Source organism: Amblyomma maculatum, chromosome 1, assembly GCF_055883805.1.
Source record: "Amblyomma maculatum isolate TAMU_Amacu chromosome 1, ASM5588380v1, whole genome shotgun sequence".
Taxonomy (NCBI): domain Eukaryota; kingdom Metazoa; phylum Arthropoda; class Arachnida; order Ixodida; family Ixodidae; genus Amblyomma; species Amblyomma maculatum.
Genome location: NC_139344.1, coordinates 469,037,091 through 469,051,240, shown reverse-complemented (window position 1 = coordinate 469,051,240; position 14,150 = coordinate 469,037,091). Strand labels below are relative to the sequence as shown.

Below are 14,150 nucleotides of genomic sequence, written 5' to 3'. Positions count from 1 at the left end.
TTACAATAATCACGAAACTCAGGTGTCCTCATTTATTGTGAAAGTAATCAGTCGTATATAAATAATTGATTATGTATAGAAACACAGCAAAAAAAAAACCAGCGTGTCTGTTTTTCTGCATTACAAAACATTGTCAAGGACCGCATCAGAAAGCACAATACTGGCGGCCTTTCCGAAGCCGAATGATCCAATCGTGGATCAAAAACATTATCCAAGAAAGGTTTTAAGACTCTGCGACATGGTTTCGCATAACGTTAGTGATGACAATTTCAACATGAACTAATAATTGGTCAATTTGCTTCTTAACTATTACTGAGGTTGACGTGAACATAGCATTTGGGTATCTACGTATATCTGGAATTACAGTGTCTGGTTTATTATTGTGGACAATCCATCTGTAAAGGTCCCAGATTCTCTATAAAGATCTTTGAAGAACGCCGTCCCATCAAGAGATTCGTAATGTTTCAACTTCCACCTGATGTTTCATATTATCTCCTCACAGATTGCAGAAGCGCACTATGTCTGCATGCTTCTTTCAGTCGATATATATGTGTGCTTTGTAACATCCCGGTTATGTATACTCATGTGTTCACAAGCTTGCTTCAGGGCAGTTTTTGTAGCCTATTGCAAGCTCTGCTCATCTCTTTTCATTGAAATAAGCTTCTCCTCTGCTTCATCAATTCATTCTCAAGTTACGGTATTTTTGTCGTCATTAGTAGCGCTTACTGGGCTAGTTTGTTCATAACTATATGCAAGAAAAAAACCGTTCCAGCGAGACACGGATGGCGAACAGGCAAGGCGCATACAAACGCAATACTTGCTCACTGAAAGGTGTCATCACCAGCGCTCACTCTGCAAGTGGGATGCTTGTCGAGCATTACCAAACGTCGTTTAACAATTAATGCATAGCGTGCGACAATTTTTATGTCGTAGTGGTCCCGGGAGTTTTGCAAAAGTACCAGGCAGAAACCAATGATGCCTATCCTAATAAAATCTAGAATGCCACTTCTTACAGGTTCTGAACACACGTGTCTGTCAAAAACGTTTGCGACTGCCTTCTCTTCAGAGCCACGTAGTGTTTGAAATTTGTTGGACCTTCGACATGCTCTCAACTGTCATGATATCTTACGAAGACTGCAGAACTTCAAAACGTCTTCTTGCCACAATTACACAAAGCCATTATCTAAGAAATAAATGTTCACGTTGGGCATATATTTTATATGAATAATTGTTACGCGAAAAAAGCTAGTAGGGCTCTGCTGACCCTACTACGAGACGGCGGTAACGACCTGAAGAAACGCTGCTTTCGCTTCAGCGTGTTTTCGCATTTCCCGCGCCGCACCTCTCTTATCACTGGACTTTTGTCTCTTGTATTTATCGCATGAAGCCTTATCACTGGGGTGTAGCGGACGCTCGCGTGTAAACCTTATCTCGCACAGTGGGCAATTCCCGCCAAAAACAAGTGGCACCATCGCTATCTCTTCACGTGAACAGTCTTGTGCCTGGGTGGAGGTCGCATCCCTGACAGCTACCGCATGCGTGGAAACATGCATGACACATTGTCGTGTTTCGCAGAGAACAAATGCTGAGGAGTATGCTGAAGACTACGTCTGTTCACACCACCTACTAACTGTATATAATATTACTACTAAAAAAGAAAAGCGTAGTAAAAACATCGTAACTTGTCTCAGCTTTTAAGAGAAACTTAAAGTTGCAAGAGATGTGTGGCAATGTTGTATTTACGTCTTTCAACTCGATACCGTTAAAGGCCCCGTTCGCCGAAAAACCGGCGTTGGCCTTGTTAGGGAAAAATCACGAGTAAGGTGCCGACAGGCAGTAGCTGGCAGCTGACATGGCCGAGCATTAACTGGACGTAGGGCTGCCCGACATTACGTTTTTAGGATGCTGCCATATCGGGCTTCTACATGTGGAGGGTGTGATATCAGAATCAGCCTGGTAGGTCTGATGAATTCACGCTACCCCTAGGCCACGCAGGCACGTTCATACGGTTTGGTCAATATGTGGTCTGTATATATAGTAGCCTACGCAATCTCGTCATGGCTTTTAAAGGCGGGGCTGAAGTGTCCCCTATAATTTTGTAACGAACGCAATGGGGATCATTGGTTAATCTTTCCGTTTCTGCACTTTGTGAGAATTATTTTTAAATATTGTACCAACGAATGGAATTTACAGACACTATAAGCAGTCATGTCCTCAAACAAAATACGTTATCAGTCGGCTCTTCACATTTTTCCCCAACATTTAAAGCCAGAGAGAATGACCAATGTTCGGTTGATGTTTCTCGTCAGCTGTCAACGAAAGTATCACGAATCGTGAGAAAATAGCTTCTGCCTAAGTGGGTTCAGTGAGAGAAATGTTATAATTATAGTTCAGAGAAAATTACAGTATACCAGTCACAAATCCAGGCAGAACTCGACCTTACAGCCTTCTACTTTAATATTTACCATTATCGTGACTAATGCCCACGCTGTCAGCACTACCGCACTATCCATATGCGGCCCACAAGGCTGTTCTCATGGCTTTTTAAAAGAACATCTGCATTGAGTAAAATTTATCATTGTAAATGATTTTGTGATATCTTGAATACAAATCATAAAAAGCTAGAGCTATAGTTGGTCGCATTCTTGAATCAAAATTCCAGCTGATAGACATGATCGCAATTGAAGAAAGCGGCAACGTAAAGACGAACGCTGCTTCCTGTGTTGTCTGTTTTGTCTACGTGCGACATTCTGGCTAGCGCACAGGAAGCTTCCACTATGTCATCCAGTTTTGTCATCATGGAGCCAATTCGGCCTCCATTCTTCCCTCATTTCTTACAAGTTGTTATAACACAAAGAAAATGCGCTCGCAGTCTCCCTCTATGCGCTGTGCCTCAGTGTAGCCTGCGTTGTTCGTGACTCTTGCCGAAATCACTAACCTACACAGAGAGACGAGACGATGATTGCCGCTTCCCCATCCTGACCTTGACAGAGCGCAGGCCACCATACTGCGTAAACTTCAAACACATTCCATTCTCAGCTATTCGAGATTGGCACTGATTACGGACGGGAACTGTGACCCTATCTGCCCCAATTGAGGCTATGCAGTAACGGCCAGGTTGGCACACGCCCTTTGGAAACGTAAGGGAAGACCACCCCCTCGTACCTTACTGCCAGCTCCCTCCGAGGAGAGCTGGGACTAACTTCTTACCTGCTCAGACAAGAAGGCGCAGCTGATGCTTGTCTCGTGGGCCCAGAGCGTCGCCGCCACATGGGGGCCCCGCCAGTCCGGCATGCCTTAATGGTCACACTCTTTTGCAATAAAAGTTGTTTATCTCTCTCTCTCTCTCGTCCTATCACGAGAACAGTCGGTGTGACATAGACTTCGCCATCCGACGCCAACCTTGCTCGTTCGGCAAGCTGGCAGTGAATGCCTGCAGGCCACGATTCTAGTAATTCCTACAAGCGCGCTCCTTTTCATGCTGTCCTTGTAGAATGAGCTTTTTGCAAACCTATATATCACTGCTTTCACGTTCATTTTATGATCAAGCGCTGTTTGTTGTCATTTTTTATACCATTGCGTCTAAAACACGTTCTTCTATGCTTTCAATGCCCATAATTGAATACTGGTATTCCGCGGAGACAAAATTTTGTTTTATGAGAGCTTCCAACATAGTCTCACAAAATGTTTTACTTTTCGCTGCAGCTGAGGATACCTATACAAAAAAGGCTTCTCACAAAGAACGCGAGTCAGATGCTAACCGCTTTCGCAAGCATCTTAAAAGCGCTTTTTCTGAATGCTATCTTCAAGATAGAAACGTGCATTGCTGGGCGAGCTGGTTTGACGCCTTCCTCAGGACCAGAAAAAAACACCATGCCGATTGGATTTCCTTGTTTTTCACTCGCTCTTCTTTTCTTTAAGACATATCTTCGAGAGAGGTGATAGTATTTAGGGGGGAAAACTATTTGCTAGTTTTTGAACCCCACAAGTCATGCATGCGACGTATCTTGATATTAATGAAGGGTTAATAAAGCTTCAGTATTTATCATAGAAACCACTAAAGCAAGTCCTGAACAAATATGTACTGCAGTAGACTTCAGTAGGCTATAGCCCGCGTGGTAAGTGCCAAGCTGGTGAAACACGGGCCTGTACCTGAATTATCCTAGGCGCCTAACTAAAATCCCACCGCAGCAGTGTGTACCAGTCAACTCTAAAATTGTGCTGCCTAGATTGAGGGCTCCGACGACGCTCTTAGTATCTCTGAAATTGACGCAGCTTGCTTCTTCGTGGTGCGGAACGGCAACTTGGCAAATAAAGCGAAAGAACGTAAATAGCATCTATGCTGCCAGTAAGCGATAAGCCAATCCTGTGACCCGTACACATTCCAGAGGAAACTCCGTCCTCCTCTGCCGCTTACAACCTCGCACGGAAAAATTTAGAGATATACAGCCTGCTTGCTATGCTTAGTTCGGCACAGTGCTTAAGCGAGGGTCCTGTCCTTGCCCTGCACTTTCTTTATACTGCAATTTTCATTGCTTCGAGTGTTGGATTCCAGGACATTTTTCGAAACCATGTCTGTGATTTCACGATAGCCGTTAACCCATAGCAGCGGTGCTGTTTTACAGCAATTTCCCAGTTGCCTTCCGCGATGCCATAAAGGTTGTCTAAGTCGGCTTCGACTAGAGGCCCTGTCGAAGCAGCGGCATCTGCTGACTGCAGCGAGCGCAGGCAGGAGGTTTGCATGCGATAGCTCCAAAGTCCATCACCGTCCGAACCGATTTTCTACGCGTTCGAGGTCATGGAAAAGCGAGCGTCCACGTCGAGAGAAGTAGGTGAACAGCGAACGGGCAGCGCGCCACCGGAAGAGAAGCCCGATGTGCCGAGGGAGAGAGCGCAGGGCGGGGCGAACAAAGGCTACACTGTGGGGAAACCGTATACAATCCGGTCTGGCAGACCCAACGCCAAAAGCGCAGTCAGCTGGCCTGGAAAAGCCGTTCCGCCGAAGGAAAACGACGAGGCGAAATGCAACGCCGACTCCGAGCGCCCTCGCCGAGGCATGCCACGCCTGAACACTCGCGTCAGCCGCAGTAAGCGCCTTTGTTGGCCGCTGCGTCAAAGAAGGGAAAAACAAACATCACGCAAGACGAACGAGCCGAGCGCGAAGAGTCGTCCAGTGGCTGCCGCCTGCTGCATCTCGAGGGTAACTGAACATAAGGTAAAACTATCTCTACAACGGCGGCCGGAGAAGGGAAGTCGAGATGTGGAGACACTGAACCATAATGTCGACCTCAAAACGGCGACGGCAGTGCAACCATTTGCCGCTTTATACACGCCAGTGCACGTTCAGCGAAAGTGTGGGCCCTTGAGAGTCTGGCTCAAGGAATGGCGCGCGCGTGCTTCCCAGCAGCGCCCTGAGGAGGTGTCCCTGCGGTGCCTGGCCAAGGCGACGTGCCCGATGCCAGGAGCTGAACCGGCGCGCTCGTTGCTGCAGCCCCGCGGTCCAGGCGGCTGGTCCCACTGAGCGGAGACGAAGAAGACAAAGAGGACGTGCTCTCTGGGGGGAAGCGCGGGAGCCGGCGGTGGCGCTGGGAGGCCATGCCGGCTACCGACCAGCGCAACGGCAGTCCCGCAGCGGCGACAACGGGCTTCTGGGCACGGCCGCGCGTCATCACTGCTGACGAGATCACACGGTGAGGGAAGCGCGGTATGCCAGCGCACTTTGTCATAGCGGTGTAGCGTGTGCTTCGCTGCGTTTCGGTCAGTCCATTCGGTCGACCCGCTCAGACACCAGTGTCCATACATCGTTCTGCGCTCAAGGCACCTACATCATTCCGGCAGACAACGCGAAGAGTGGAAGCCTAAATCATCTGGCCGTAATATGTGGCTGCACATGTCGCAGTTTGGACGGTACTATTTGAAGCATTAGTCTCGTTTGTTGCAGTTGGTGGTGATGCATCGTGCCGGAGCTTACTTACGTACACGCCTGGTTTAAGAACAGAGGGAACGCGTTCAGCCGCGTCGACAGCATCTTGCTATATGTCTTGCAAACTGTTATTGAGAGTGTTGATAGCACAAGCGCATATAGATATATCGCCTTAGTTCCTGCACTATGTGGCCGCCTTTATCTGCAACGCACGCAATGACCCCCCCCCCCCCTTTCTTTTTTTTTGCTGTTGGTGTTGTCGTGGAAGATTAGTCGTTTTGCGATGATATTGTTACGAAGCGGCAAGTCGACGAAAACAGGAGAACAGAGGACAGAGAGAGGATGCTCGATGATCGTAAGATGACCTTCGTTCGTAACAATATAAATTGCGCTGCGGCGGGTGAATAATCCTTCTCATCAAGCATATGGCCTTGCTCCGAAAGCAACAATAAAACTGCAGCTCGACATTCCGATGTGAGCGATTATCTGCCGGAACGACGCCATCCACTCGGCACTCATCTGGTTGGTTAGTTCGTTGAATCCGAACGCAGCGAAACATCCTGCACGTAATTTTTTTTTTATTTTGAAGTTTCTTTACAAATCCAAAAATGTGCATTTATTCTCTTGTAGCCTGCGAAAAAAAGCAAGCTCAAAATATCGGCTTTGGCGATGTGACTGGTGACAAAAATAGTTCTACTACACAGCAGATAAGGTGTTGGCAATATCAAGTTTATTTAAAAGTTCAAGCGCATCATTTCGTCATCAATACAGCAGTAACGCTACAAATTAAAACAATACCAACGTTCCCCTGCACTTTTGTTTGATGGCTTTATTTATAAGCACTCTGCAAAGACTATGTGAACACTGGTACAAGCCGCTGATGTAACTTTTATAAAATAACACTTATCTCAGCATGTTCCCAACAGTCTCACTTTGCTGTTAACTTTCCGTTATATATTATTTTATCGTTCCTCTTCAATCTCTTCACTCCTAATATGCAAAACCTTCAACCTTGGCCATATCACGTGTATTGGATAACAAAAAAAATTAATACACTGATTAGTTACATTAAATGATTTTTCCTCTCATTCATAATGCAACAAAAATCATTGCGCTTGTTTATACGTAACGGAGTTATCCCTGGGCTAGGACACACGTTCTTTGTGCAACTCAAGAACAAATGAAGTCGGGTACAAGTCAAGAAGAAAGCGGCAGATGGCTCTCAAAGTTGCCCCTTCAGTCCCTCAATGCCCTTCAACCCTCATGACCCGGCTTTAAATCCGATTAAGCTGTGGTGAACCTCCTCGCATCTTCCACACCCTGCGCTGTCTCATTTGTCAGGTCCAAGGAGATTATTCATCAGAATCTATCAGCGCTATTGGCTGAAGGAGGGGGTCTTTGAGCGGCCAAAGCTGCTTATTTTATTTAACTCTATCCGACTACGGAACAAAGAGAAGTTCATTAAAGGGCGTCCTTGAAGTGGAATATGGGCAGTGTTTTCCAGCAAGTTTTGCGGCTGCCAACTATTCGTTGGCATTTGGCAAAAAAATTTCCTTCCTAATACTACCTCCATCTCTCTTTGTATAAAGTGTCTAACATCTGTCTTTTACACATGATCTCTCATCAAGGAAGTGCACTAAAATTAACGCTAGACTTCATCTCCTTTTATCGTATAACCTCCTCTATTATACAGGGTTAAAAATTATCGTGTCTTGCGAGAAGACAATTGAGATTATATTCCCATTCTCTCGAAGTCGTGGGCTTGGCAGGCCACCCTTTCAGAACGCATAAATCGGCCACCTTATTAGGGCTGCGTTTAATTGTGTGCCTTTCTCGTGTTACTTTTGCTTTGTCGTAAGTGGAATAGCTTTCGATGTTTCGAATCTTGGCATTTGAGCTTCGTTATTCCAGTTATAACACCCTACAGCTTCATGCCTGCATGTATGTTTAGCGCATATATTTCTATGTAAAGTTCCACGCAAACTTTCAAGCTCTGTCTTTTAAGTTGGTGTCATAAAGTGGTACATTGCACGCCTCTTCGATACTAACGCGCGCAAGCTGTTCTACTGAAGTTACTGAAGACAAGTTCATTGTTTCCAAGTGTAATTCAATTTCTGTTCTTTATCATCATGTTAATGTTCATTCGTCACAAAATAATGCATGATTTTTCGAAAACAAAACAATTCGACCCGAAAATCTGTATATTATTTTGTAAACCACGACTTCACTGATGACGTGTGTTAACAATTACAATGAGGTAATTATGAATTGACGAGAAGTATACGACGCCGTGAGCTAACCTGAAAGCAGTTGTCTTGCGTATCTCTTGCGCTAACGCCTTTTGTCGCTGGTAACTGTAGTCCTTGGCCCTCTTAAAGCTTTAAAATCTCCGTTTTCATGAAAGCAGTGTATTCGTCCTAGAGCGCTGTAATCAGTGAATAAAGACCACATTTACTTTGTCTTGTGAGTAATTTAAAAGAGAGCCTGGATAAAGCGCTGTGGTAAAGTTGGGTGCTAAGCTGGGGGGATTCGTCTAAGTGCATTGTGCTTATATTCTTCCCGTTTTCTTTCGTGATTAGTGCATCAACGATATGCAGCCTGGCTCACATTACGCAGATACAGTAAGCAATTGTGAAGCCCTGCACAAGCACGAATGTTTCACAATATTCGATGTTTCTAGATATATGCTATTACTTAGTAGTGACGTACAAGCTTCGACGCGGAACTGTGTTTCTTTATTTATTTGTTTATTTTGGTGCTGAACTTACTGGTGCCCATTGTTCACTCCCTCGGCGCCCAGTAGCGTCACGTAATAATTTTTATCTCTTTGAATAGCTGAGGAGCGAAAAATTGCACCCGGACAACCAGCTCCGGTATCTTTACGACTTAAGGGCTTCCAGCTCTACAGCGCAATATAAAATAGATCCTTATATATCCCGTAAGACCGCTCTAAGAAATCTGCGCTCGTATGCATTCAAGAGTGCAGGGACACGGGCACTCTCTTGGCGCTACGTGGTGTGCATTCTGGAGCGCGCAGCAGTTATCGAAACGCGCACCCTCGGGCGCTTAGCTGCCGACCCGAGGAGGTGAGTATTCCAAATATCTTGTGCCCAGCTCATTCGACTTGGGGCATTTATAGCGTAAGAGCACTAATCTGGAGGTTCACGGCCTAGCAAACTCTTATAACGCGCTAACCGCGATAAAAAGAAAAAAAAAGAAGCCGTCGCAGCGGAGCGTATTCAACTCGGGAATTTTTCGCGGGAAGTGTGTACGGAACGCCGCAGCTATCACCATAGCGGCTCGCCTCGTGTGCAGACTGCAACACATCCTTGCGCAATTTATTGCAAGTTGTCGTCTCAATCAAATTCTGTCTGAGCGCGTAAAATTTCGCACGTCCCACATGGCTGAACTGCGTTACAACCCTGCCTCATTTAGGGCTACCAGAGTAAAAATGGTATCTTGCTGCAGATTTGTTGCGTGGAAGGTCAGGTGACGCCGACTACCGCACTGAGATTAGTAGAAGCACAGGAAGCTGATAGAAAGATATCGAAACAGCATAGGATAAATACGATGTGCAGGGTGACTGCGAACATCGATGTCAGCACCTTGTGTAACCGCAGCATTGGCATATACTACTTTGAAGAAAGCGCTTACCCTGCCCAATCACGCATCGCGCGCTACCTCAGACGCTTTTGACTCCCACTGACAGCATAGGCGTCTTCAGATACGTCACAGTTCCGCCGGCGGAACAAGTGCTGAAGCACCACGAATGGGTGCCCGTGAGCAAACGCACTGACGTGTCAGGGCCAAATTCATTAACGCTGTCAAACGCAGGACAGGATTTTTTCTCTTTTTTTTTTAGTACAAGCCATGCACATTTATTTGCCTGAGAAGTGTTTGCATTAAAACGTTCAATATGGATGAGACTGCGAGAATTGGCAGCAGCCGTCATTTTGTCTCGTGCAAAAATAAGCAGCACGAAGAGAACTGGGCCGCTGTGAAGACGCATACTATAGACGACAGTAGATGCTTTTTGAAAATGGGCACAGTTTTTAAAGACGCTAAGGCATCACGTGGACAAGATTAGAAACGATGCCTTACGAAGTGACAAATCATTGAATAAATAGCAGACATGTCACTACGTCATAGCAAAAGCGGTGTACACTTCTGATAGCGAAAGCAAAGTCAGAGACAAAAAGAGAGATAGGAGAAACGCAACTAGAAACACAAAGCAACAGCAAGGGCTATAGTCACCGAACTTCACAAACGAATCATGATTCAAAGAAAGGCTCAAAGAAACGAACCGAGCAAGCCCCGCGTATAGCCATCAAGAACTGAGGAGTAATGTTTCCGTCAAGAGAGGCAATTTCTTTTCTGGATAAGGCAAATGATGGTGTTCCAACTCCCTGCAATCAACGCCCCTGGAAATCAGCCAAGCACCAATCACTGCCCTCTCAAATTTGCCCTTGGCTCTGCCATCCATCCTCGACTCACAGAATAAAGGCTCACACTGGAATCACACTCGGATCCTACAGTCGCAGTTACATTTTTGCACTTATCGCATTGGTCTGCTAGATAGTCGCTCATATTCAGACAAAGTGCGTTCCTTCACTCTTTCATTTACGCACCCAAGAGTCCGCGTTATGTAGTTGAGAACCGGCATGTAAAACCTAGTTGCACATACGGTTTATTGTATGTATGTTTTTATTTTCGCACTTTTCACGCTTTTTTACCTTTAGCTGCATATGCTCGGCAGTCTGCACGGTGCAGAGAGCACTATGTATAACGTTATATCTTCTAGCTACTTTATTCAAATTATACCAAAGCTCGTGGTGATAACAGATAAAGTGTATGGGTTTCCTTTCGTTCTCGCAATAGCATTGCTTTATTTTGGTTTTGCAAAATGCTATCTCATACAGAGATGAGGACATCTGCAGGATAGCCATGCACTCTACAAGCGGTTCATCTCTGCCTCAAAGCTATCATTTGCGCTATGCTCACTTTTTGTCAAGACCGCTCGAAGGCTACTGTAAACTATTGCCAGCGCCTGTCCTGTCGTCTGTACTTACTCGTGTTCGTCCCAGTCCATTTTTGCTGCCTGCTTTCCAACATAATAAACCGACTTGCCCACACAGCAGATAGCAATCGATGTTTGTCTCGTGGCAACAGCCACACAGACACCTACGTACCAAAATCCTGAGAAAAATGACAGCGCTCTTCAGCATGGGACGCCCGCCGTTCGACCGAAACAATTAGCTGTGGTTTAGCTTTAGTTGAACCTGGATGAAAGCGGAAGTTTATTCTGCCTGGCTACGCCTGTGGCCGAACTTGTGATTAAACACGCGGTTAAGCAGTGGTTTTTATTTATTTTTTAAACAATATTGGGGACATTTAGGCTCAGCCTCTAAGGGTATGACGCGAGAGCGTAGTCTATCAGCCCACATATAAAGTCCCGCTTTAACCATGTCGTATGGACGTGCCTGCGTGTCCTAGGGATAACTTGAATTTCAAAGGGTTCCGGCAGGCTGATTCTGATATCACCCTCCCATATGAAAGGAGTGACTCGAGTTGAAGCTCTTTCACCCACACTGACGCTGAAGGCTCGAGCTGGCTGGCATAGTGAAGCCTCAGTTTCAAACAACAATTTATGCATTTGGAGGACTCTTGAGTCAACCACAATTACTACAGCACTTCTTCGTAACCTCTTAAACCTCCTAGTTTTCCTACCTGACCGAGTCATTAGGCATGGGCGCAGTGGTTGTGCAGAGAGCTTATGATGATTGCACGTTGGCTCATTTTTTGTTCTTCTGTGACTGCTGCCATTGTGTTCCGAAGCAAGAACTTGACGTTCTGCGCCCTTCGCGCCCAGGGAGTAAATCTGTCTTAGGTAGCTCGGACACGATGGTGATGTCGACATGCATAATGTATTCCTTCGATAGCCTCAACGAACGGGTCACACGCCAGTGCTGTGCGGAGTGCAGCCCCTCATGACATACATTGGCGTTACATCAGCTGTGACATTAGCGGGCATGGAGCAGCTGCTCCGCTCACAGCTGCCGCACAACCTCCGCGTGAGACGTGCCTGTCCACTGCTCGCAGGAAGGCTGCCGACGAGATGCTCTCCCTAGCGGCCAGCCACTGCCGCGTGGGCTTCCTGGAGAGGCAGCCCACCATGCGCGGGGCCAAAGACGCCACCATGGCGACCACAGACGGAAATGTGGCCATCATCGAACTGCCCCCGGCGCTCCCTTCGACCGCGGACGACCCTCCGGCTGCGGGTGACGTGGTCCTCGCAGGCAGCGGCGGCTCGAGTGAGCGACTCGATATCAAGGGCGAGGAAGAGCCCGAGAAGTCCGAAGCCCTGTGCGTCACGTGCGCGCAAGTCTTCCTTCCCTTCCTTCTCGCAGGCATGGGATCGGTGGCCGCCAGCCTGCTGCTCGACCACGTTAAGGTGGGTGCGCTGCTCTGTTCGCGTGCCTTTTTATAAGCTCGAGTTTCCTCTACTTTGCAGGCCTTAAGCTGGGTCTTTAGTCACGCCTAATCCATGACAATTCTGTAATTGCGAGATTTAACATCCTTAAGCGGCCCATAGGATACGAGGGACGCCGTAGGTGAAGGCTCAGCATGGAGACCCGCGGTGTCATGATACCGCATAGATAAAACCGCACAGCGCAAGTATTACGCTCCGTCAAAACGCTGCCGCCACGCGAATGGTCCAGATCGATAGCCCCTACCCACTAAGCGATGAGGTACGACACGCGTGACCTCTGGCTTAACAAGCACTTTGTAGGAAGGATTATTCTTTTTCTTGCTGAGTCAAAAAATAAAGCACTGTCGCTCCCCCACGAAATCAAAAGCTCACTGCCCACGAAGCATGCAGCTCAAAACGTCCTTTAGGGCAGATGAGAGGGTTGCTGTACAGCAGTACTGATGCACGATTCTTCCATTCTTATGACTATAACAGACTTTTTAAAGCGTTGCAATAGAATGTTTTGTTCTTCATGTAATCCGGAGTCGGCATTGTCGAAATTGTGAGCTGTAAATCATGGATATTCATCTGGCAGGCGCTGGTTGGTAGATGACAAGGCCGTGCCTTCGGGTAGTTACGCCAAGATGCCATGACATGGGCGATCTGGTCGGCACTGCGAACTCGGGATTCGTTTTCAGATGAAAGGGTGCTATCGGAGCCCAGTCTTCCAAAAACCCTTGAATCCGGAGTTAGACAAGGTTCGTCTGTGCGGCTGGGTTAAAGTGGGAAGTTACATCTTTCGCGGGTGGCCCCTCACAATGTGTTTGCTTAGGCCATATGTGTGTGTCTGTGTGCGGATATGCAGGCACGAAACAGAAGTTGAAAAGTACGTGTACGCGAAGGACGCCCTGAAAGTCATACGTGGGCTGTTGCGGTATACCGCTAAGGGTGGATTTTAAGTGCCCCCCCCCCCCCCCATCCGCCGAATTTTCGACACCCGTAACTCACCATATGATGGTGCTGCTATCATTCGCGGCCATTTGCATAACATGGAACTTAAAAACATTAATGCGCACACTACACAATAATGATCAAATTAAAATCTATCTTCCACTGGAAAAGGTTTCCGGCGCGTCATTCGCAGGACGTTGAATCAGGTTGAATCACTTGCGAAAGCACAAACTCCCCGTGCCCAGTTCCTCGAGCTGCTGCCTGAAGCTCTTATCGTACATCATCGTACACCGCACAGCGCTGTTTTCTCTCCTGGTTGTCTGCTGAGAATAACGTGCATAGCCGTGACATCGGCCGCATCACTTGGACGCAAGCAACTCGTTTGATGACGTCGTTTGTGTCGTGCGTTGTACGTAACGACCTTTCTCTGCTGCGGCAGCAGCTTTGGCGGGTTGGCGAAATGTAAGAAACTGTGTACGTCGGGGCAGAAACAAGATATGACAGAAAGGGACACACGTTTTGAGCGCAAACATTGCGAGATATGGGAAGGGGGACACGGTATGTGTTGTAATATCCATGTGTGTGTGTCTCTTCCCGTGTCTCGTATTTCTGTGAACATCCCTTCTATCTATCCAGACCAACTAGACAGTCTTTCTACCTTAACAGGATGCAGGGGGACTGTACTTTCTACGCGTTAGACGTTCCGTTAGTTGAAAACGATGTCCATAACGGCAGGTACTCTCCAAGCAGTGTCGGTGGTCATTCTCAAAGTCTCCTTAATGCGCGCACCGGTGTAGTGTTGGGTGG

General features: G+C 47.0%; 1 protein-coding gene across 9 annotated transcripts in view; it reads left to right on the top strand.

Annotated features, from left to right (window-relative positions):
* Positions 1–14,150, top strand: part of LOC146209926 (solute carrier family 41 member 1-like) — a 246,281-nt gene that overhangs the window by 195,812 nt on the left and 36,319 nt on the right. For 6 of the 9 annotated variants that reach the window (XM_084605120.1, XM_084605139.1, XM_084605117.1 and 3 more), the window contains one exon: positions 12,023–12,374. In XM_084605120.1, the coding sequence (XP_084461246.1) occupies positions 12,023–12,374 (352 nt within the window). Of the gene's footprint in view, positions 1–5,404; positions 5,691–12,022; positions 12,375–14,150 lie in introns of all 9 variants that reach the window. The other 3 variants (XM_084605134.1, XM_084605131.1, XM_084605126.1) reach the window with 2 other exon arrangements.